The sequence below is a fragment of the Megachile rotundata genome, chromosome 12 (assembly GCF_050947335.1).
Source record: "Megachile rotundata isolate GNS110a chromosome 12, iyMegRotu1, whole genome shotgun sequence".
NCBI classification, from domain to species: domain Eukaryota; kingdom Metazoa; phylum Arthropoda; class Insecta; order Hymenoptera; family Megachilidae; genus Megachile; species Megachile rotundata.
Window position 1 is genome coordinate 10,876,583 of NC_134994.1, and position 26,024 is coordinate 10,902,606.

Below are 26,024 nucleotides of genomic sequence, written 5' to 3' on the forward strand. Positions count from 1 at the left end.
AAATTGAATATCCGGTAACAAACAGCCTCGTGCTCGAGTGACCTACGAGCGTTAATTGTAAAGAAGTCGGTTCTCTAGGAAGGAAGAAATTAACCGAGTAACGATCGCGCTTTTCACCGACGAACGTTTGTAATTGAACACGTACGAAACGACGCTTTCACGTTTCGCTACCTCAAGAGACATCGAGGAAGAAAAAGTCGTTTTCAACCGGCGAAATTCGCCGATAACGTTTAACGTCGAGCACGATATCTTTCAGCCAGAGTCGAGTGTTTTTTATCCCGAGCTTTTCAATTACCCCGCAGGCAACGAAGAAGTCACGAGAATATAGTTTCACGGATTTGCGCCCGGTTTTCTCCGCGGAACTTTCTCCGCGCCCCGTCGCGGCGGGCTCTGTTAATAACGCGCCACGAGCAACCCACTCGACCGGCTCATTCACGCGTTTCACCAACTATTTCGTTTGCAAACTGTATACTTTGCGCACGGAAATCATAATGTCCGTGTTGAATCCGTACTGTAAAGTGAGGAAACGAGCAATTACGCTATCCCGGTAAATGGACATCGCCCGCAACACGCGTTAGTTTCACTGAATTTCATGTACGGCTACATACCCGTCTCGTTTGCTCTTGCAACCTCCGACTATAAATTCAGCTTTAATCACGGATTAATTTACGGGCTTTGACTTGAAAAGTTCTGATACGTTTTGCGGATTATGGGAAGTTAGAGAGCTGGGACCAAGAGGACAATTCTGTGATCTTTGGGGATGTGGACACTTTTGGGGATTTGGAGAGTTTGTAATATTGGTGGTTTGCGAATTTAAGGATTGAGGGACTTGGAGTTTAAAAAATAGAAATTGGAGAACTTAATTTGAGGATTTGGAGATTTGCTAACAGAGAAATTTCAGACGTAAGACTTGCTTAATCTTCAGAAAATTTAAAGACCTGCAAATTGAATGATTTGTAAATTTAAAAACTGAGGACATGAATCGTAAAGGACTTTTGCATTTTTATCTCAACCCTTACTTGTCAAAACAAGGAGCCCTAACTTGTCAAAAGTCATATATGGAAATAACGTATGAAGAACAGTAAGTGTAACGTAAAGTTATGGACCAAGGTGTTACTGAAAAGTGGAGAGAGAGGCCTAACTCAATACGATAAATTGCAATCGAACAGCGACGGCTGAGAATGTCCCAACTATGTATTAATAACGCCGTTCGAACCGTACATACGTACGTGATTAGCATTATCAATGCACAGTTCCCGCATCGCCTATTCAATATTCCGCTTATTGTGGCAGACGTCATAACCGTGTCACGCGGTTTAATCGCCTTTGTTGTTCCATGAAAGCCTAACACTGCGCTCCAATATACTTCAATGCCTTCCCAATAATTCCTCGTCCGTCGAGAATGTGGAGAAATTGTACCGTGAAAGCATCGTCTTCGATATTACAAGACGCGCGCATGCAACCGCGAAAAGAGGAAACGGAAATTGGGCTTCGATCGATGGTAGTCGTTCTTGTTAACTTTGGTTACAATGTAGATTACTACTGCTGCGTTACATTTTCAAATCATATACATATGTGTTAATATTTGTCTTAAATCTTCAAATCATATATGTCTTATACTATGCCTTATGTCCTTCAAATCGTATATGTCTTATACTATGTCTTAAGTTCTTTAAACCGTATATGTTTTATACTATATCTTAAATCTGCAAATTTCTGATCGAGTCTATAAATCTTGAAAGTCTCGAGTTTCGAACATTGAATCATATAGTTCAAAGGAGTTATAATTATATGTTGTATATTTATATATGCATTTCATAGATACTTATGTTTCCGAACTTCTAAATTCCTAGATTCTTGACTTCTAAAATTCTCAAACCATAAAATTTTACTGATTGTGAAGTCTTCTGGACTCCGAGTTAAGAAGTGTACAAGTCTCCAAATCCTGAAGTCCCATCTCTCTAAATTTCTAAATTCTCAAACTCTCAGAATCGTAAACCTTTAAGTCACTGAATGTCTCAACCCCCAAATCTTCAAACTCCCAAATCCTTAAACTCTTAAATGTTCAAACCTCAAATTCTCAACCTCCCAAATCCTCAACCTTCCAAGTCCTCAAACCTCCAAATCCTCATACGTCCAAGTCTTCAAACCCCCAAATCCTCGAAGTTCCAAATTCTCAAACTCCCAAATCCTCAAACAACCAAATTCTCAAACTTCCAAATCCTCAAAGTCCCAAATTCTCAAAGTCTCAAATCCTCAAAGTCCCAAATCCTCAAAGTCCCAAATCCTCAAAGTCCCAAATCCTCCAACTCCCAAATCCTCTAACCCCCAAATCCTCAAAGTTCCAAATTCTCAACCCCCCAAATCCTCAAACAACCAAATTCTCAAACTCCCAAATCCTCAAAGTCCCAAATCCTCAAATAACCAAATTTTCAAACTCCCAAATCCTCAAAGTCCCAAATCCTCCAACTCCCAAATCCTCCAACTCCCAAATTCTCCAACTCCTAAATCCTCCAACTCTCAAATCCTCAAAGTCCCAAATTCTCAAACCCCAAAATCCCACACCCCAAATTCTCAAATTCCTTATTTCCTAATCTCCAAAATCCACAATCCCAAACCTCCATATCCCCAAATCTCCAAATCCCCAAAATCACCCTTTCAAATCTCCAACCCCCAAAGACCCACCCTTCCAAATCTCCAAATCCATTAAATCTCAACAATAAACCCATCTGAAAAGCACCTGGCAGAAAACATTAATTAGCGCAATTACCATGAAAAGGCAGCAAATCCGAGCCTTAGCAATTAATCCGAATTTTGCTTCGACTTTCCGGGTAAAAAGCAACCGCCCGTGAAACGATCGTTGTTGCAATTTCCATTTCAGTCAGCGATCTTTTATCGTACCCCGTAATTTGCAACATTAATGCACCAGCAAATTCTGTGTAGCATGTGCCAGGACGCGATTTCACAGCTCGAAACGTTTTTCAAACGCCCTCGGCCCATTTAATACCGGGAAAGCGAAAGGGTTCGCGGATTTCGCGAGGTCGTCGTGCTCGCGTTGTTTATAAATTTCTTTTCTGACGCCCGTGTCGCGATCGCATATTTTTTTTTACCCCCTTTGCCGGCGGGTTTTCATAGGGAAACGCGCGGTTGAATTTGCACGAAAAGGGAGCGAGAGCAGAAAGGGCGCCGGTAAATCGGCGCGATCTTCAAATGACGGGTGGTGTTTGTAAAAGGGCGAGGAACGGGTGTCGAAAATTTACGCTCGTTCGTTGTGTTTGCTCGTAATTCGTTTGACAATGCTCGCGCGCATGTTTTTGTCGAGCGGCGTTATTGAAGCAATTAAATTTAAACGGATTTTTAACATTTTTCTGGGAGTCCGTTTATATAAAAAATGGCGCTCTTTCGAGGGAAAATGGCGACTCGAATTTGTTGGATTGAGTTTGGGTTGAAGCAATTAAATTTAAACGGATTTTTAACATTTTTCTGGGAGTCCGTTTATATAAAAAATGGCGCTCTTTCGAGGGAAAATGGCGACTCGAATTTGTTGGATTTTGATTTGGATTGAGTTTGCAGTTAATCATGCTGTTTGAAGATCTGCTTTCGCTTCGTTTCCCAGAAATTAATGGCGTAAGCGACGGAATTAGAACAGAAAACTGGCGCACCAAAATTAAGGCCACATACAAGACTACGTGAATATTCATAACGGTCCAAGAATAACACGGAAAAAGGAAATTAGGACACACTTTTCGCCAGGTCGATTTGCAACTAGATTGGCTAAATTTTTAAACAAATTATCCTTCATTGTTATGGATCCATTACAAGAACCACGTTTATACCTTCAATTTTCTGACGAATGGAATTAATGAATTGCGATAAATAAATCAGCTTATGACTACTCCAAATGTATGATATATTTACTACCTTTTCATTCTTGTAACTCTTGTCATTCTTTTTAATAATATTTTTCATATTACTTTATATTATACTCTGCTATTATTAACACTTTAATGGCTGCCTACGCAGTCAAGGCGTCAGCAAATAATTTTTCAGAATTAATTTAAAAAAGCTTTACGTAAATCACGAAATAATTAAGCGTACACATACAGATAAAACAAACGAAGATAATAATAACAATACATTTAATCCAATAAATTTAATATTCTTTGTACGGTAATTATTAAAGCCATCTACATCAATCGTCACATGAATGAGCATCCATTAAAGTGTTAATATTATTATTTCACGTTGCTACAATGAATCAACTCTTACTGAAAAATCAAGGTAGAAATTTTATTAGAACGTTCCCGCAGAAAATGTGCATCCAGATAACGCCGCGTATAATCGTTCGTAATTCGATGTGGATTACGATTAACGAGAAAGATTTCAGAGATTAATTTGACTCGGCGAACCAGTTCTAATAGGTAATATCGCGAAATTGTGAGCGATTATATTGCAAGTGGAACACGCATATCGACTTTCTTGATACCCTTTGGCTATGCGCGATGTACAAATTTACTTTGCCCCAATAAATCGTAACGCCAAAAAAATTGACGTAAAATATGGTAACAGAATCAACGTAAAGTTTACGAGATTAACGGAATATCAAATATTCCGTCGGATTTTTATTCGATATTCATAGAGTATATATGTGTTGATTACAGTAACCAGATCCGAGATGAATATGTATTTTTGTTATCAATTCTTAGGTACTATAAATGGATTTTTCTTGGGGACATGTTTTATTGATGACTTGGAGGATTTAGAGGAGGAACGGTAATTTGGAGATTTGGGGATTTAAGGTTGGAGGATTTGGAAATTTTGGAATTTGGGGATTTTGGAATTTGGAAATTTTGGAATTTGGGGATTCAAGAATTTGGGACTTTTGGAATTTGGAAATTTGGAAATTTGGAAATTCTGGAATTTGGAAATTTTGGAATTTGGAAATTTTGGAATTTGGACACTTTGAAATTTGGGGCTTTTGGAATTTGGAAATTTTGGAATTTGGAAATTTTGGAATTTGGAAATTTTGGAATTTGGAAATTTTGGAATTTGGACACTTTGGAATTTGGGGCTTTTGGAATTTGGAAAGTTTGGAATTTGGAAATTTTGGAATTTGGAAATTTTGGAATTTGGAAATTTTGGAATTTGGAAATTTTGGAATTTGGAAATTTTGGAATTTGGAAATTTTGGAATTTAGAAATTTTGGAATTTGGAAATTTTGGAATTTGGGGCTTTTGGAATTTGGAAAGTTTGGAATTTGGAAATTTTGGAATTTGGAAATTTTTGAATTTGGAAATTTTTGAATTTGGAAATTTTGGAATTTGGAAATTTTGGAATTTGGAAATTTTGGAATTTGGAAATTTTGGAATTTGGAAATTTGGGAATTTGGACACTTTGGAATTTGGGGCTTTTGGAATTTGAAAATTTTGGAATTTGGAAATTTTGGAATTTGGAAATTATGGAATTTGGAAATTTTGGAATTTAGACACTTTGCAATTTGGGGATTTGGAAGTCTTGGGGGTGGTAATTTGGGGGTATATAAATTTGTCACCTTATAAGTTCAGAGATTGGAGAATCGGGGATCAGGAAGTTTGGAGAGCACAAAAATTAAAAATTTTAGTAAAACCGAGAAGCAAAAATTTGCAACCCTATCCCAGAAATCTGAGAACTCGTCGTCCAACCCAGAAACCCCTGCATTCCTCAGCGGCCTTCATACTCGAAAATCCAATAAGCCCCCTCAGTAGGTACGTCACTGTCCACACGTTTGCTTTTGTTCCATCATCCGTCGTATCAAACGTATATTCGGAACAGCGAAAATGTCAGCGGGTCCGTTCGGCTAATTAAAAAAGCGTTTAATTAAATCAGCTCGTACGTGACCCGTGCCGAAAATGCATCGGACGTAGCGACGGTATATCGTCGACGACGGTAAATTAACGGCAACATTCCTCGATAAAGTCGCGTTGCATAAAAAGAGAAGGACGTTCCTTTGAACGTTACGGTAAAATTAAAATAAATGAGAATATCACGAATCCCTTTTAACGGGCTAAGCTTTGTCAATTGACGGAAAGTGGAGGGAAAGAAACGCAACGGACGAATGGCAGAAAGGGCTGCAGCGATGCAACGAGGAGCTGCAAAGTTGCACGCACACTTTTCGTTGGATGGTCGTCGGTCGTTTCGCGTCGCATGAAAACGACGCCCGTTTATCGCCGTTGCTTTCACGGCCGCCTTTCGTTAAATGTCTGCGACACTTGAACGGGAAGATCGTGTCGAGACCATCTGCGCCGACTCCGTCACCGACGTAAACTGCTTCTCCGTGTTGATACTGGCTTCTCGTTTCTTTCGTTATTCATCCTCTCAACCCGTTGCCCGTCCGGAGCCGCTTAAATTTGTTTATTTAACGCTTCGCGCAAAAAGAGCTAGTTGAATCCGAGACGCTCTGCGCAAATTGTAGCTTGTCGCAAAGCTCGAATTTACCGGCCTCTTTCAACAGTCACTTCTTCTTTCAATCCTGTTTTATTGCCTGTTAATGACTTCACTCGAATTTTATTTAATATCATGCTTTACTAATGGCACTAATGATACAACTTTTAGAATTATCAAATTTCTCTATTTTTCTATTCATTTTTTTTTTTTGGAACATTCACACATTCATAGAGTTGCAAGTGGTAGTTGCTAGAGGAACACAATTTTAATTTTTGCGATTCTGAATGTTGCAATTAATAGTTCTAAATTGACAAGTTAGTAAATCTTCAGGTTCATGTGCAGACTCGTGACGCACATATTTAATGCATTACAATTTGAAGTTCAAGTCTAAATATAATTTGTATACTCAAAGAGTGTTATATAAAATAGTCACAACATTTTGACTTTCACAATTGAACTCCACAAATTCCACCGTTTGCAAATTTCTAAAACTGTCACCACAAAAAACTAAAAGTCTCTTGCACGCAGCATGCAACATTTCTCGTGCGCTTGATCTATCCATCACTGGCACAGATGTTTCCACAGGTCTGAGCAAAGCGTGGTTACTCTACTGCGAAGAGAAACAGTAGTTACGTGTGACCAATAACGTACTCTCTACACTTCAGCTGTCACGTCGCTTCTCATCGACGTTCCTCTGTTTATCGACGATCGGAAACACTGCAAACGAACGTTTTGAGATACAGAACCATAATGCGCTTTGTAAAATCCACCGATCGGACGCAACGATTCGAACATAAAATTCTGCAAGAACCGTAACAGTTAATTAATACCGTGCACATTATTCGTCCCCGCGTTGCACGCATTATACGCGGCTCATGAGCTCCGTTGATCCCCCGATTATGTCCCTGAAAAGAGGTACCCTACGAAATCCTCTTTGGCGAGCCAGATTACTCGGAAGATAATCGCGGAGAGTTTCCATGAAATAATTAGCATGTGTCTCTTCGTGGAATAAAAGAGAGATACAGGATTAACGCACGGGGATCTGTAATGTCCTGTATACGAAGAGTGTCGGTATAACGCGAACCGGAGGATCGTTGAATAATGGAAGATCCAACGTCAAAGAGGCGAACGGAATCGATAGTATAAAAATAAGGCACACGTCGGGGCTGGCGGTAAGAGAGGGCGCGAGTTCAATACTCTTCCTCTCTGGCGAAAATTTCATCAGCGAACCTCGAATGGGATAGTTAAATTCCGAGGATCGACTAATTTGAATTCTTTTATGAAAGTTTCCTGGCTGCTCGAAGGTTCGCTCGCCCGATAAAGGCGGATTCTTCTCCGATCGTTCGCAAAAAAATCGTCTGGCGAACCGGGTTACTCGATTCGTTTCAATTAACCGTTCGATGAATTCGAATTGGAGTGCAGCTGGATAGCGCTGTGCGTTACGTGTTAAATGGACAACGACACGTACGGATAAACGAGAACCTGGCGCGTAAGAGGCGATTGGGTAAAACAGAAAAATTGTCGCACTATTTCGAACACTAGGTCGAACTATTGGTTCGAGTGGTGCGCGATAGAGATCAAGAGTGACCTTAAACTTGGATCATTGTCCAAACACCGAGGTCTCGGTTGTCCATCATGTTATTTCTGGTAGCTCTTGACGTCATCAGATCAGCGAGGAAGAGAACGATGATGTTTCTATATCTTAGAATGTGCAGGGACCTAGTCATCTTCTAGACATTTTCTCAAGAAGAAAATAAGTTCCAAAGAACTTTGGAGTTCGAGTTTTTTTCCCGAGTTCGACGTCCCTCGACGCCTTTCAACCTCACGCGTACAGTCTAGACTGACTGTTCTAACTTAGACTTGTTTTCGAATCACCCATAAGTTCGTATTAGGGTGTCGAAGCACGGAATTTGATCAAGGGTAAAACTGCGCTCGATTTGCGCTCCCATCAATGCAAATGTTACGATTATCGGGTGGCCGTGTCGAACGATCATCGAAAACTATACGGGCAGAAAACTTGTCGAGATCATACGGTCGGTTAAATTCCCGGAAAACCCGAATCAATCGAACTCCATGGCAAATGTAGACATTCGAAATGATGTTGGAGAGTTTCCAAGCACGATGGCTCGATTGGATAGATGGACGAAACCCGCGAGGTAGCGGATAGATAGTCAGAGTCCCAATTACGAACTTACGAATACAATAACCCCGTCTCTACCGTTCGTCTGACAAAGTCACGTATTACAACGCTAGTGTAGATAATCTTGAAATCAATAAAGGTGTCATCACAGCAAATTTCCCGTACCTCTGCGCAAGTCTGCTTTATTCCAATTTACGACTAATGCCACGGTTTCGAGGCAACTCGTCGATCAATCGAATTCGAGATCGCGGACAAAGAACGGGGAAAACACTCCGGTGAAAGAGCGGGATTTCGCGCGGGAGGTGGAAAAGTTTCTGTGACCGATAGTGGAACGTGTGTTTCCGTGAGAAGTATCGATATCGGATACGGAGATAAAGTTTAAGAGACCGTCGTAAAGCATACTTGCCGCGTAAAAGAATTCCCGTTACCCAAGATACCGGGCAGACACAGAAATATTTCACTGTCACGTTCTTCGGTAACAAGCCTCCGGAAAACGGATATGTACACTCCTACACTGTATGCTCTACTAGGAAAAAATTCAGCGTACCCTTCAGATATTTGAAAATCAAGAAATTTTTGTATATAGAAATTTAAAGATGAAAAAATTGAAGAGTTGCAGAATGTTGAAGTTTGAATATGCAGGCATGTGGGAAAAATTTAAGAAATATTTACGATTCGGTACAAGAAAACAGAAAACAGAACGTATAGAAATGTAAAAATTGAAGGAATGAGCATTGGAGAATAGTGGATCGAAGACAAATACGAGTCGTTTTTTCGAAAGTGTACATTGCATCGGAGTGTACCCTGCAGCACCTACTCTCCATGTACCTTGTTACTTAACACTCTTTGCTCAGCCGGCGCGCCGACGTGTTTCAAAGTAGAGTTCCCTGCGAAGCGAAATAAATAAAGTCGCGTAGCCGGTTCGCGTTTAATCTTCCAGATTAAAGAGAGAGCTCCCGCCGATGTTCGGTATAAATTATACGCGTAATTCGACCGGTTAATATGGCGCAGCCGCTCGACGATATCGATCAATTCACATTGAACCGGCAGGTAAAAGCAGTCGTGGGAACCCCTTATAACCCTGAGGAATCCCAATAAGTTTTTCCTCGAGGCTCCAATCCAATCCGAGCCTGATTCTATCTGCTCGCGTGGAAAGTGGCCTTTTCCCAGAGGGTGGCGATCGTCGTCGGGTCCTTTACGCGAAACTACCTCTATCCCGTACGTACACGCTGATAAATAAGTAACGTGCTGAATTCTCTCGAGTCGAAGGTTCAATGGACTGCTACCTTCGCCGGAGATACCTCGCGTATCGCGGCTAATAAACTTAAGAGCAGTATTCTTCTCTTTCAACTTTCACGGGCGAGGATAATCCATCTTGAATTAATAAATTATAGTGCTGCAGATAAGTTCTGCATGACTTCCGTTGTTACGAAAAGAGCTTCTTGGTACTTTTGGAGCTTCAAAATATTTTCTTCACATTTTCGAATGACGAAGGGTACTTGATATTAAACAATCAGATACTTGTAACCAGGTGTAGGTCTGAGTGTAGGTCTTAGAACGGTCTTCATACATCTACGGTTTTGAGGTTAGGTTCTAGCTTTGTAACCAGACTCAACACGAGTAGCGATTTTTGAAAATTTTAAGCTGAATTCAGAGTACTGGGATTGCTTATAAAATATTTATACATAGTCCATTATTACAGCTAAATTCTTGACATCAATATTTTCTTGAGAATGAAACAGTTCAATTATTAACTAGTCTGAAGAGAAGTCCAAAATAATTTACCATTAGGTTAAAGTGAAATTTATTAACACTTTCTGCTAAAGAAATAACTTGCAGAAAACTTGAAATTTTTTAATCAATCTGCTTAATTTTGTGCAGTGTTTATAAAAGAATAAAAAGTTTGTTTGCAAAGATCATTCCGTGAAAAATGGTAGATCAGACTGGCCTCATATACTTTACAACGGAGGTGAATAAAGAAATACGGTAAAGGTGCATTCGCGAATAGCGTTGATTAAAAAGTTTTTACGAGCGTCCAGGGTAGTTTGAGTCGCGTTCGCAATGATATTCAATATCCAGTAACTTTTCTAACGCTCGTAAACTTGGCTCGGGAAGTTTATACGGTTCTAGTTTGCATAGTCCGGTATTTAATTACGCAAAAGACCGTGGTGTTACTGTAATGTTTCTTACGGGAGAATAACAGCAATGGCCGAAGAAAAACGAGATAAGACAGAAAAAAGTTTGGGGAAAAGTATCGTTGGCAATTGAATGTCGCAGTAGAATATTTGCTTTTCTAGTTCGAGACGGAATTTATCGGAGGTTTAATACCCTGAGGGATGTTCGGATATAAATAAAAGGTGACTGCTTTCGAGGAACGGCTGAGACATCGATGGAATCCATTGTCGCGAAATTATGGAAGTTATTTTATGATTGATGGAAAAATATGAGTTAAAGTGTTGTATGGTTATGAGTTAGGTTATGAGTTATGGTGATGAGTTAGGTGAGCAAAGAACCTCAAACGAACAACCAAGGACTAAACTGTTTAGTCGTAAACACCTATATCTCCAAAATAAAAAATTTCCATCCAAAACTTCAAAACTAAATTCCAAGAAACCTCAAATAACCGTCAGAAATCAGTGAAAGAACATCGTTGATATTATCAGAGGCACAAAGTTCGTCTTTCGAGAGGACTGCTCGACTTTCTTCGAGATCCACCGAAAAGGAGACACGAATGCGCGTACACGTGCAGGTAACACGCTCGTTCAGAATGCAGAGTACGTGCAGGGTTCGCGGTTTCCGGCTGTAAGCCATCGTGGAGAGGAAAATAGTGGAGAAAGAACGTGGAGTGATTTGGAGGGTAGTTGTGGGTAGTCGAGGAGAAAGAGAGGGAGAGAGATAGGACAGGATAAAAAAGAAAAAGGAAGAGTGGAAGGAAAGGAGAACGGGGGTGGGGTGTGACGGTGTTAGCACCGGCGATGGTGGCTTAAACGAGAGAGGAGGGGCGAGCTTTCTTAAAGATGTGAGCCGGGGAGCACTTGTTGCGCGAAAAGGAGTACGATGCCAAGGAACGGGCGTGTGCAACCTCGTGATACCGAAAGATCGAGGGGGTCACCCCACGCGGGGCTACCCTTAATCGACGTGAATTATCCTGAAAAATTTATTGATTCCGACACGGAAACTTGCGTTCAAACATTACTGGTGCTTTACTCGAAATTGACGAAGTTTACCAAATTACTTCAAATTTGTCAATAGAGATAAACGATCGATTACGTGTAAATGAAGTTCCTCCTTCACGGAGGTCTATGATGACATTACTTAACGATGACGTTACTCAATGTGACAAGATTGAAGATTGGGTGTAATAGAGACCATTTTATATGTGATATTGTATGAACACGTGTGATGCTGTGTGAACATAGGTGACACTGTATGAACAGGTGTGATACTGTATGAAGACATGTTTACTGTATGAATACATGTGATATTATATGAACACATATGATAATGTATGAACACATGTGATACTGTATGAACACATGTGACACTGTATGAACACATGTTACACTGTATGAACACATGTGATACTGTATGAACATAGGTGATACTGTATGAACATAGGTGATACTGTATGAACACATGTGACACTGTATGAACACATGTTACACTGTATGAACACATGTGATACTGTATGAACATAGGTGATACTGTATGAACATAGGTGACACTGTATGAACACATGTTACACTGTATGAACACATGTGATACTGTATGAACATAGGTGATACTGTATGAACATAGGTGATACTGTATGAACACATGTGACACTGTATGAACATAGGTGATACTGTATGAACACATGTGATACTGTATGAACACATGTGATACCGTATGAACACATGTGATACTGTATGAACATAGGTGATACTGTATGAACACATGTGACACTGTATGAACACATGTGATACTGTATGAACACATGTGATACTGTGTGAACATACGTGACACTGTATGAACACATGTGATACTGTATGAACACATGTGATACTGTGTGAACATACGTGACACTGTATGAACACATGTGATACTGTAATAAGTGTCTTTAAGCAGAGACCTGATACAACAAAGAATACTAATGCTTTAAAAAGAAGAAGTTGATGATTTTAAAAAGAACGATTTTGTACTAGTTGAGAGATTAATGCGTTTTTAAATCGAAGCACAGTGCTTATCAATCACGTGGTTGTTTCAGAGTAGCGGAGGTGAGGAAGAAAAACGACGGCAAAGAGAGATTTGACGTTGCAGGAAGAAAGGAGGGTGGAACACGAGCCGGGGAATCGAATTGATTCTCTTTTATGGGCTCGCGTTACTTTTCTTTACCGTCTAGCCATCCTTGCCTCTTGACCGGACCCTCCTTTCTCTCTTTCATCTCGCAACGACCTCTCTCCTTCGACCGTGTTATTTATTTATCAGCTCTCGCACGTAGCTCTTCTCATTCTCGTGTAAAGGACCTCACGAGGCTGCTTCTCGACTAAAGCCCCGTTTCCTTCCTTTTTTCCTCCTCGATCGCCTTGTACCAGCTTCTCTATTTCGCTTGCTCGTGAAAGGCGCTTCGCGTCGACGCGAAGAATCGGCACTCGCCAATTGCAGAACGGAGAAAAGACTTATTGAGATTCCTTGCGGACAACAATGCGCTTTAAGACGCTCGATCGATATATCGCTTGTGATCGATAGTATAATATCCGGTAGGTGGACAAAGGATTATGGGGGATACTATGTCTATAGATCTGATAAGAAATTGCTTAGGACTTGTACCATTGGGGGACAGAAAGCACTTGTGGAAAATTATTTACATTTTCTATATTTGTCATTCAGTAATTTATCACAATGTTTCTGACAAATTGTAAAGAAAAGAATAATTATGAAAATTCAAGTAGAAGTAGTCTGAGAGTAATCTTTAATTGATTTCACTAATGTAATACAAAAATGTATAGTAATTCAGATGAGACAGCTTGCGCAACAAATTTAAAAATAATTTAAGTAACTACACAGAATTCGACATTATTATATTTTTAAAATAGAAACAATAAAGCAGATCATATTTGAACCAAGTTATTCCAGCTAATTATTAGTCAGCTCTAAAAAAAGTACAACAAAAGCGAAAGAGGAAACATCTCTCATCTCTCGAGCCATAACCTAAAAAGAACTAATTGCGCACAAAGGGCTGTTTACTAGAATCGAGCATCATTTAGTCGGGATTACTCACTTCGTCGTGAGTTCGCAGCATTATTAATTGTCCAGGTTTCCATCGATCGACGAAGTAGAAAAAAATTATTAATGATCGAAGTTCCATGGAAACCGAGGCTGATCCCTTCGTTCGCAAACTTGCTCTTCCCCTGGATTGGTTTACAAATTGCACAGGAACTTAGCCAAAATAATGGATTCCGGAATAAACGAAACTGACGATCGTAATTTAGACAGACACCCGTGGTATACTTTCGTCACGTGGTGAGCAACGACGAACGGATCGTGGAGTGGCAGAAAATCAATCCATAGACAGTTCGAGCGTTGCGAACAGACTCGAAGAGGGTATACTCGTCGAGAGAGGTCGCAAACGAACGGAACGAATGCACGTTTTAGTGTGGTTAACTGACATGTTTGGATCTGACAAGTCCAAACGATATGTTAGAGTTAGGTCGACACTCTTCTACGAAATTTGGGGGTTGAGAGTTTGGTGATGTGAGAATTTGGGGATTTGAGGATTTGAGGATTCGGTGATGTGAGAATTTGAGGATTTGAGGATTCGGTGATGTGAGAATTTGGGGATTTGAGGATTCGGTGATGTGAGAATTTGGAGCTCTGAGAATTCGATGATGTGAGAATTGGGGGATTTGAGGATTCGGTGACGTGAGAATTTGAGGATCTGAGAATTTGGAAATGTGAGAATTTGGTAACGTGAGAATTTGGTCATGTGAGAATTTGGGGATCTGAGAATTTGGTCATGTGAAAATTTGGAGCTCTGAGAATTCGGTGATGTGAGAATTTGGGGATTTGAGGATTCCGTGATGTGAGAATTTGGAGCTCTGAGAATTCGATGATGTGAGAATTTGGGGATCTGAGAATTTGGAAATGTGAGAATTTGGTAACGTGAGGATTTGGTCATTTGATAATTTGGTGATGTGAGAATTTGGTCATGTGAGAATTTGGAGCTCTGAGAATTCGGTGATGTGAGAATTTGGGGATTTGAGAATTTGGAGCTCTGAGAGTTCGGTGATGTAAGAATTTGGGGATCCGAGAATTTAGTAACGCGACAATTTGGAGCTCTGAGAAATTAATAATACAAAAATTTGAAAATTTGATAACCAGAGCTCAACACCAACCTCATGAACTGGTGTTAAATCTATAAACGCACATTTCGACAATCTAAAACAGTAAAGTCTCAATGGTCCCAAATGTGATTCTCATTGCGGTGCAACGCCATGAATGTTTACACGCTCGCAAAGAAAAGAACGGTAGGTTTCCAGCGGAAAATCCAGCTCGAAGGCGGAAATCAGATTGGTCCTCTAAAAAGAGAAGACAGAGAAATAATCTCTCCCAGGAGGAAGTCACTTTATTGGCCGAATACTTTCTGTTCCCGACTGGAAACCCGGTGACGATTCTCATTTTCTCGCTTGCCGTTCAACCACGCAAATATTTACTCGGCTAAACGCACTTCCGTTTTTCCCTGCAGCGCGAAACAGCCCTCCCAGTGGTATTGCTTGGGTAAAATGGCCGACAATCGAACACTAATTCTGGGAAATTACAGAAAAATATGTTCAATCTGCGGTTCTTTATCTTGTCATTCAAAAATTCAGTATCAGCAATTAGGGGTGTAGATGTAAAAAATAAACTTTTGCGAATTCCTCGTTATCCATCGCTCGTATGAAAAAAATTATTATCACAGAATTTGTAGCTTAAAAAATTCTCTATAAAAATAGTTCTACACATTCTCATCGTACAAGCAACCCTTCTTGAGATAATCTCGTGTGAATAATCAATTTGTAATTCATGATGGCTTAATCCTGATTACTTAATCCTGATATGCTTAACCCTGAAGGCGAGGTAGGAATAATGAGGAATGACGTCAGATTAGTGTCTAGAGATCTTCTAGAGATGCTACGTTTAAATAACCGCGTTCAGCTGCATTAAAATGGTGCTGAAAGAGTGGGGGTGCGTGAGAGTCATGAAAAAGTATAAGGGGTGAGAACTTCCAAGTGACCATACACGAAAACGATTGGTGCTATGAAAAAATTGTATGAAACCTTTTTTGTGCAGAATTTTCTAAGCTATAAATCTTGTCGTAACCATTTTTGTAGTAAAACTGACAAGTAACTAAATATTCGCTGATAATTGTTTTGACATTTGGCCATCCAGTTATATTTATAGCAAAAGTGACTATGCATAAAAACGATTGGTCCCATGAAAAAAGTGTATGGGACCTTTTTTGTACAGAATTTCATAAGCTACAAATCTTGTAGTACCTATTTTTGTCGTAAAACTGACGAGTAACTAGATATTCGTTGATAATTATTCAGACACTTATTCATCGAGTGATATTTGTAACAGAGGTGACCATACACGTAAACGCTTGCTTCTATGAAAAAAGTCTATAGAACCTTTTTTGTACAGAATTCCCTAAGCTGCAAATCTTGTAGTACCTATTTTTGTCGTAAAACTGACAAGTATCTAGATATTCGATGATAATTGTTTAGACATTAAGTCGTCGAGTGATATTTGTCTCAGAGGTAAACATACATGAAAACGATTGGTCCTATGAAAAAATCGTATAGTACCTTTTTTGTTCAGAATTTCCCAAGCTACAAATCTTGTAATAACCATTTTTGTCGTAAAAGTAACAGATAACGAGATATTCGCTGTAAACTGTCTTGATATTTGGTCATCCATGTTAGAAGTAACTTTGTATTGTTTGAAATAAGGAAAAATGTGAATCGATAGAGAGATACATATTGCAGAGAATTATTGAATAGTAAAATCCTAATTTCCGTGGATATACGGACGGGCGATTCCATCTCCATAGCCGGAGATTTGTGTTCTTACTTACCACGGACAAGGATGAGGGCGCTGGACAGGAGAACGATTCTCAGCGGCCAACTGGCCATCCTGGCGTAGACCGTTACGTCGATTCAGCTTCCTCCTGAAACAATACAAGCGTGCCCAATCAATCAACCCATCCATCCCAATCCGCTATCCGCGTATCCTAGCCAACTCCACAGCCTGTCTTTCTCTCTTCTACCCCCCACTCGCGGCCACTCGTTCATTGTCCCTCTCTGTTTTATCCACCCCTTTCGTTTCCCTCTGTTCCATTGCATGGCCATGATCGGCACCTCATCCCACCTTTCGCCCCGTCCTTTCTGGCAGACTGCCCGTTCTACGTTCACCCTTTCGCTTCCTGCCCAAACCCTAACTCCGTATCGACGATTTTTTTCCTCTCGAATCCGTGCCTACGGGGTTTGTCCGCTCAATGAAAGTCCTCCCAGACGGTGCGCGTTCCGCGACGTACATAATCATAAAACACGCGACGCGTACACCTGCCAGCCAACAGTTTTTCTATGCGCGTCGATACTTTTATTCTTTATCATCTGTTGTTTTTCAACGGAGGACTTCTGTCTATTCAGACCGGGATGAAGCGAGTGTTTGACCGATAGGCTGGAAAAATGCTTCTCAAATTTTAGCGTACAACGTCTTGGGTTATTAATACTATGTTGGAGTATAATTGGGGAAGTTCAAGGTTAAGTATGTGAATGAAGAATTGAAATTTTCAAATTTTCGAGTTTCCAATAGTCCAAATTTCTTGATTACAGTCCCTTTAATTTCCAATTACATTCTCTGATCCCCAGTTCCCACATTCTCTAATTTCCAGTCTGCCTCATTTCCAAATTCCCCGATTCCAATCTCCCTAATTCCCAAATTCTCGAGTTCCTATTCTCTGTAATTTCCAAATTCTCGGATTCTAATCTCTCGAATTTCTACATTTCCCAATTCCAAATTTCTGAATTTCTCAATTCCCCAATTCCAATCTCCCGAATTTCTAAATTCCCCAAATTCAAATTTGTGAATTTCTAAATTCCCCAATTCCAAATTTCCGAATTTCTCAATTCCCCAATTCCAAATTTCCGAATTTCTAAATTCCCCAATTCCAATCTCCCGAATTTCTAAATTCCCCAATTCCAAATATCCGAATTTCCCAATTCCCTAATACCAATCTCCCGAATTTCTAAATTCCCCAATTCCAAATTTCCGAATTTCTCAATTCCCCAATTCCAATCTCCCGAATTTCTAAATTCCCCAAATTCAAATTTGTGAATTTCTCTATTCCCCAATTCCAATCTCCCGAATTTCTCAATTCCCCAATTCCAAATTTCCGAATTTCTAAATTCCCCAATTCCAATCTCCCGAATTTCTAAATTCCCCAATTCCAAATATCCGAATTTCCCAATTCCCTAATACCAATCTCCCGAATTTCTAAATTCCCCAATTCCAAATTTCCGAATTTCTCAATTCTCCAATTCCAATCTCCCGAATTTCTAAATTCCCCAATTCCAATCTCCCGAGTTTCTAAATTCCCCAATTCCAAATTTCCGAATTTCTCTATTCCCCAATTCCAATCTCCCGAATTTCTAAATTCCCCAATTCCAAATTTCCGAATTTCTCAATTCTCCAATTCCAATCTCCCGAATTTCTCAATTCCCCAACTCTTATCTCCCGAATTTCTAAATTCCCCAATTCCAAATTTCCCAACTTCTCAAACTCCTAATTCCCAAATCCAATCCTACATCTCCCAAATTCCATAATTTTACACAAATTCCCCATTACAAATTCCTAACCTCCACATCTCCAATCTTCCTAATTTCCTCCCTCTTTCCCACTTCCCCCCAAATTCCCAATATCCCAAATTTCCAAATCCTCAAATTCTCCATCCCACGTACCTCCGTAAAAATACAGCAGAGTATTTCCCCAAGTAATTTTAAATCGATCGTTCGATAGCGACCGATTAGGAAGTAGAAAGTTATAAAGTACGGTCTTGATTTTATTTTAATAAAGACTCTGTAAATTGCAAAGCACTTTGCTAAAACGATCGCTTCGAAGGAAATTGCTTTTAGCGCCACAATTTCGTTCGTACACTTGGGTCGCCATGTCGAGAACAAGCCTGTCAGATGGCGAGGTTTCTTCTGCGATCTTTTAACTCGATCACGTTTTACACGCCGTCACTTCAACCGTGGATCCTCGTTTTCACGAGTTACACTGATTTCCCTATACGGCGTACGTGTTCCACATTCCGTAGAAGGTATTGGTTCTCCTTCAGGCGATAAACTTGACAAATGCCACTCTGGAATCGCGTTAATAAAGCGGATCGATCCTTCAGCTTCTACTTTATCGGTAACATCGCAGTTAATTAATTCCAAAGAGTTCGATCCGCCATTTCCTACTTTCTTCGCGAGGAGGAGTCGTTTCCATGTTCTATAATAGTCGCTACGTTTCACGATCAGCAATTTCTTCGTGACGGGGAAATGGTGTGTCCATTCCCGTTCGTAAACTTAATTGTGAACGGTGGAACTGCCTCCAGGTTCCGTTTCATCGGCACTCGGATAAAGGCAATTCTGCCTGGTCGCGAGAACTATGTTACAGTGGACCCTGATTCGACCTCACTGACGATATACTCTCTGTGACCTAATCGACTTCTTCCATCTTCGACATTCACCTTCTTTAATCTTCTCGACGTTTAAAGAACTGTACAACATACATTCACATCACAAATATGTATATTTTTATGGGTAACATTTTTAAGGGACCTCATGACCTCATGTAGGAATATTGGACCTTGTATAGGATTATTTGTAAGCTTTCTTAATTGTGTTCATGCTGTTTAGGATTTATTTTTGTGAATTATTGACCACGTTGTGTAGGTTGACTAGGTCTATACTATTAGACATACATGTATAAATTATTTGCATTTTGTTCAAGGTAAGGGTCATCGTCTACCACATTTTTAGAAGTGACCAATACACAGCTGTCCCTATTAGACACATGTATATTTCCTCCTGGTGCAGTTAGTTTTATAAATCCAGACAGTCTTCTGACCTTTTCTAAATTTTGTTCAACTGTGTCCAAAATAAATCATTCATTATCGACCACATTTTTAGAAGTGATCAATGCACAACTGTCCTCATTAGACATATGTATGTTTTGTTCAGGTACAGACAGTTTTATGACTCCAGACAGTATTATATTTTTTTCTAAATATTGTCTCAATTGTGTCCAAGATAAATCATTCATTATCGACCACATTTTTAGAAGTGATCAATGCACAACTGTCCTCATTAGACATATGTATGTTTTGTTCAGGTACAGACAGTTTTATGACTCCAGACAGTATTCTATTTTTTTCTAAATATTGTCTCAATTGTGTCCAAGATAAATCATTCATTATAGACCACATTTTTAGAAGTGACCAATCTAAAACTACTCCATTAGACACATGTATATTTTGTTCTGGTGCAGACAATCTTATAACTATAGACACTCATGTAACTTTTTCTAAATTGTCTTAATTGTGTCCAAGCTAAATAGACTTATTATCAACCACATTTTTTACAATGATTAATGGAGAATCATCCCCAATAGACACATGTATATATCCTTCTGGTGCAGAGAGTTTTATAATTGCAGACAGTCTTGTGACTTTTTTTAAATTGTCTTAATTGTGTCCAAGCTAAATAGACTTATTATCAACCACATTTTTTACAACGATTAATGAAAAACCATCCCCAATAGACACATGTATATATCCTTCTGGTGCAGACAGTTTTATAACTGCAGACAGTCTTATGATTTTTTTTAAATTGTCTTAATTGTGTCCAAGCTAAATAGACTTATCATCAACCACATTTTTTATAATGATTAATGAAGAACCATCCCCAATAGACACATGTATATATCCTTCTGGTGCAGACAGTTTTATAACTGTAGACAGTCCTGCGACTTTTTTTAAATTGTGTTATTTGTATCCAAGGTAAATGCACTTTTTATCTATCACATTTTTTGTAATGACTAATGGAGAAGCATCCCTATTAGACACATGTATACTTCATTCTGCAGACAGTTTTATAACTGTAGACAGTCTTACGACATTTTCTAAAATTAGTTCAATTAAATCCAAAATAAATCATTCATTATCGACCACATTTTTAAAAGTGTTCAATGCAGAACATATATCAATATGAATCAGTAAAATTGTCAAGCTGAATTACAAAGTTTGAAAGTGGTCCATCTCTAAATTAGTTAAATGTACAAATTGGCTCCGTGAAGCACGCGTGGACCCAGCCGCGATATCGATCTGCACGTCCAAGCAAATTGGCTGTGAAAATATCGCGACAGCTAAAAAGAACGGCTCGCGGTAAGAAACGCGAAAGTTGGCGCGATAAACCGGAGTCCGTTAATCGCGCAAAAGAGCGATAAAACGAGCGACAAAATTCGAGCGTCCTCATTTTCTTTTTTCCGAGTACGCGTTTTTGTTCGCGTTGATCGAATCAGCGCGTTTTTAATCGCTGAAACAGAAGGTATCTTTCCGAGCGGTTTCGCAGAGTAAAAAGGGGGATAGGGGATAAACGAGAGGGAAGATGGAAGAGCAGTTAGGAGCCAGGAGGACAGGAGATTGCATATGACATTTGAATGTGGGTGAGATCGACTAGATGGTTGGTTGGAGCGAAGGTTGGAGGGTGCAGGTCGTCTCTGTCGGGCTCTGGGAAGAGCGAGCGTAAGACTAGAATGAGGGGCAGACGTGACGGCGGGACCGTGAAGCGAATCAAACGATTTTACGCTCCAAATTCCCGGCTCTTTGAATCAGCCAGCGTGGAGAAGCCTGTAAGAAATGGCAAAAAGTACCAGTTATTTCGTTTCCCGCTCAAGTATTCCCGTATCGAGTCACTTGTTCTACGCGATCGAAAATTACGGGTCAACGAGATGCGCCAAACACGTTCGATCTTCTTCTTCTTCGATTAAAAAATATTTTAGGTCCGCATATTTTTCGAACTTTCGAAGTTCCGCGGCTGATGCACGTGGTGCTCGAGATTCTCGTCTTTGTTCGCGAACTTTATGAACGGTTTTGGAATTCTTATTTTGAGATGAACATTAATATTTCTCTGACAGGTTGTCATGAAGAAATCGCAATTCGTGAGATTAAATATCTAATTAATTTTTGCATACGTGTTTCACATGGAGGGATTACATCAGCTAATATGAACGCTATTGAAATCTTAACATATGGACAGTTCACATATGCACAATATATCTATACATTATAATTTAAAACTAATTTTCTGTGGACTTCGTGGAATCCGAACGCTTCCAGTTAAATCTTTTGATTTAAAAAATGAACTCCGTGGTTGTTGATCGACATCTCCATACATTTTTAGTTCTAAGAATTTCGCCGCACAAAATAGGAATTTATCATTCCCGGAATCCACCCGCGTTATTTCAAGTATATTCTATCGTGAGGTTTGGTAGAGGGCGAGTGGCCATTAATGTGCAAAATCGTATTTGCAATAGTAAAATACAGTTAAGCAAACACAGCTGCGCTGCGTTGCGTTCTCTCGGCGTAGTTTAATGACGCTGCAGGCGGCTTACTCTCGGTCTCTTTACACTTCACTAATTAGTAAATATGTTGCGTATTTACAGCGCCGTGCTTTATATACTGTGGGATATTTGTGTGTGTTCAACGTCTCGGATAATTTGTCGAATAAACAATCACTTTATTTTCTTTCGTCTGAAGAATGCTTACTGGAGACGTTGGGCTAATCTGATGTGAGGATCTAGGGATAGGGATGGGAAATAATATAGGGGTAATATAGGGGATAATATAGGGGTAGTATAGTGGACAGAATAGGGAGAGATAATGTGGGTAATATAGGGGGCAAGTATTTCAAGATTTATGGATTTATGGATCCAGAAATTTGGTATGGTTCAAATTCAGTAAATAGACTTTGGGAAGTTAGAGAATTGGGGATCTAGGGATTTCGAGAATTACGAGTCTGTGAATGTAGCAATCTGAGGGAATTAGAGATCCTCAAATCTGGGATCTAGGAATTCATGAAACTTGAGATCTACAAATTTGGAATTTAAGTATTCAAAAATTTAGAGATCAGAAAATCTAGGAATTCCAGTAGCCATCCAGGTTACATACCTATAAATCTAGGGACTCGATGAAATAACGTCGTGGTTAGGGACCCCATTATCCAAGAACCAAGCCAATGACCCTAAACTTGAAAACTAAACACAGAATTTAGGGATCTAATGTTACAAAAATGGAGAAATTAAATAAATACTTCTGTTAAACTTCATAAACTTGCAGTAAATAAATATTAAACTAGAAGAGTAAAACGAGGACCGTTTAAATATATGAAAATTTATAAAAACACGATGGCGATACAACGCGAGGTCGTTAACCGTATCGCTTTCTTCCGGTCGAAGCGAGCTCCGCGAATCGTCACGGTAAGCGGCGCGTGTACGCGTCCATTCGGTTGACGAGCCCGTGGAAAATCGAGGCGGAAGAGAGAGAAAGAAAAAAAAAAGAAAATGTTCGATATTCCAGCAGCGGCGTAGAGAGAAGAGAAGCGTTCGAGCGTGCAACGAACGGCTAAAGTCGTAAATAGAATAGAACACTCGAGAGCCATATTTATATTCTCTTTGCGGCAACGACGATTCCTTTGCTCGCGTTCCCGACAAAATTTACCCTCGCAGAGTTTGAAAGCCGGCACACGATCAAAGTGTTCACGGTTACCGATCGGAATATTCGCGGACGTGTGCCACGAAGAAACACGTACGTATGTACGCTCAAACGCGATACGTTTTCCTTTCGACGGTATCGATACTGCCCGTTTGAAGGGTTTCGTTCTCTTTAAGTGTATGTGTGGACAAGAAATCTGTACACGTCTACGCACGGGAAATGAGGAGAAATTGTTCGAGCAAATTGCTTAGAGTGGAATTCGTTTTTGGGAAGATTTTAGGTTTGGAATTTGCAAAGTTTTATTTAGGAAATAGAGAAAATGAGGAAGTGAGAGAAATTCATTTTTGAGGATTGAGATTTGCAAAATTAGGAATTTCTAAATTGTTAATTATTACATCCCCAATTTCCACGTCCCCAAATTCTCACATTCCCAAATTCTCATAACCCCAAGTTCCAAATTTCCAAATTTCTAAATTCCCAAATCTCCACCCTTGCAAATTTCCATCTTCCCAAATTTCTAAATTCCCAAATCTCCACCCTTGCACATTTCCATCTTCCCAAATTTCTAAATTTCCAAATCTCCACCCTTGCAAATTTCCATCTTCCCAAATTTCTACATCCCCAATTTCCAAATTTTCAAATTCCTACATTCTCTAGTTCCCACTTCCCCAAATTTCTAAATTTCCAAATCTCCACCCTTGCAAACTTCCATCTCCCCAAATTTTCATCTCCCCAAATTCCCACATCCCCAACTTCCATATCTCCAAATTCTCATATCCCCAATTTCCACATCCCCAAATTCTCATATCCCCAATTTCCACATCCCCAAATTCCCAAATCCCTAAATTCTCACATCCCCAATTTCCACATCTCCAAATTCTCACATCCCCAATTTCCACATTTCCAAATTCTCACATCCCCAATTTCCACATCTCCAAATTCTCACATCCCCAAATTCCTATACCCCCAATTTCCACATCCCCAACTCCCAAATCCCAAAATTCCCACCTCCCTAAATTCTAAACTCCTCAAACTCCCAAATCCCAAAATTCCCACCTCCCCAAATTCTAAACTCCCCAAACCCCCAAATCCCCAAATCGCCACATCTCCAAATCACCCTCCAAGCAATATTCCATCCCCGTCATTAACCAGACGTTAGATGAACAGTCGCATAGGTCTCCCGTTAGTTAACACGTTACCCAACTTCCACAAATGGATCAGTCTCGTGCACCGCACGTAAATGTAATTATAAAAGCTGGAACGAATAACGTACGTATGTAACAGCGTTCGCGTCGTGCGAGAACTATAATTTAATGTACTCGCACTATATTCAAAGTTCAAGCGGCGACACACAAGTGGGCAGGCAGGTACACTCGCAAGTACAGTGTGCAGGTACAAGCACATATCTCTCAAGCTAACCCCTGTTTATACAGAATTCATAACCGGAGAGAACAAAAGGGCTTCCTGTCTGCAGTAAATATATCACTTCTTTAACGGGAGGCTAAGTTTCTTAACACGCTGCGCACCATATTTTCTATTGCAAGTTTATAAATTAATTGATTTGAGATATTAGATATTTAAAGGTTGTTAGAAATTCTGTATCGATTTAGATGGACTAGAATGGATAGATAGAATGATTTAGTGTGATCTAAACTTGAACATTCATTGTTAGTTATGTTTTCGAATTTGATCAAGGTTATGTGATCAAAGTCTGAATATTAATCGCAGCTTATGATCACTCGTTGATAAATTTCTGATCAATGACCAGGGTTTGAAATAACCTTAAAGTAAGTTTAGTAACCCAAGTTACGTGAACACATTAGTGGTTAAAAGTCCTCATTTTTTTGGGGAAGAACGTAATAAAAGTCCAAGAGTATTATCAGATAAAGTCGTTAAAGATACACCGTTATATTTGCCGGGAATGTTATATGCGTCCAGGAGGAAGATTATAAGCGTTCATAAACGGTGGCACGATCTTGGAAAGTTTTAAGTTTTCCACGGCCACGTCTGTTCGCCTCGGGCAAGAAATTAATACGGCTAGCTTGGTAAAAAAGGAAAAGACAAACAAACGCAACGAGGGTAACGACAAAAAAGGTGCAGAGACCATGGTGTTCCACGGCGACAGTTTTCATTCCATCGTTGTCAACGTCAAGAGCATTCTTCTGCTTCGCAACTCGCTACCCCCATACTCCTTATTTGCGGAACTCCTCCACCGCTCATCCTCCATAACGCTCATTCATCCGTGTCTCGCTCTCATGCTCGACACCTTTTTTCTACCCGCCATTCCATCACCTTAGGTCTTGCCTACAACGGGCCGACGATACTTCCCCGCTGTGTTTTTCGCTCCGCAAACTTGCAAGGATCTTGTTCATCGGCTCTCTTTGCTTCTCTACTTCATCCTCCTGCTGAATTAATCGCCCGTCTCTCCCCAAAAAAATGCTTTCCGTTCGAAAGGATTCTTTCGTGGATTCTTTCATCGAGCGGACGCGAATCCATTGTCCTGGGAAATGAATTACGACGTGGAACCATTGGTTAACGCGATGGAACGTTTCATAATAATGGAATTTCGAGCGGGAAATTAAACGGTCACTGTATTAATCCTTCGATAGGAAGGTATGACTGAGTTTAATTAAATTAATTTATAAGTGGGACATAAACATAAATAATTATATAAGTAGCAATGTT

At 39.8% G+C, this 26,024-nt stretch overlaps 1 protein-coding gene across 7 annotated transcripts in view; it reads right to left on the reverse strand.

Annotated features, from left to right (window-relative positions):
* The window catches only part of LOC100879920 (cell adhesion molecule Dscam2), a 234,992-nt gene that overhangs the window by 128,186 nt on the left and 80,782 nt on the right, over window positions 1-26,024 (reverse strand). For 6 of the 7 annotated variants that reach the window (XM_076537965.1, XM_076537962.1, XM_076537969.1 and 3 more), the window contains exon 2: window positions 16,659-16,751. The exons of the other annotated variant lie outside the window; for it this stretch is intronic. In XM_076537965.1, coding sequence (XP_076394080.1) covers window positions 16,659-16,716 — 58 coding nt within the window. In that variant the 5' untranslated portion in view covers window positions 16,717-16,751. The remainder of the gene's footprint in view (window positions 1-16,658; window positions 16,752-26,024) is intronic. 7 annotated transcript variants of the gene reach the window in all.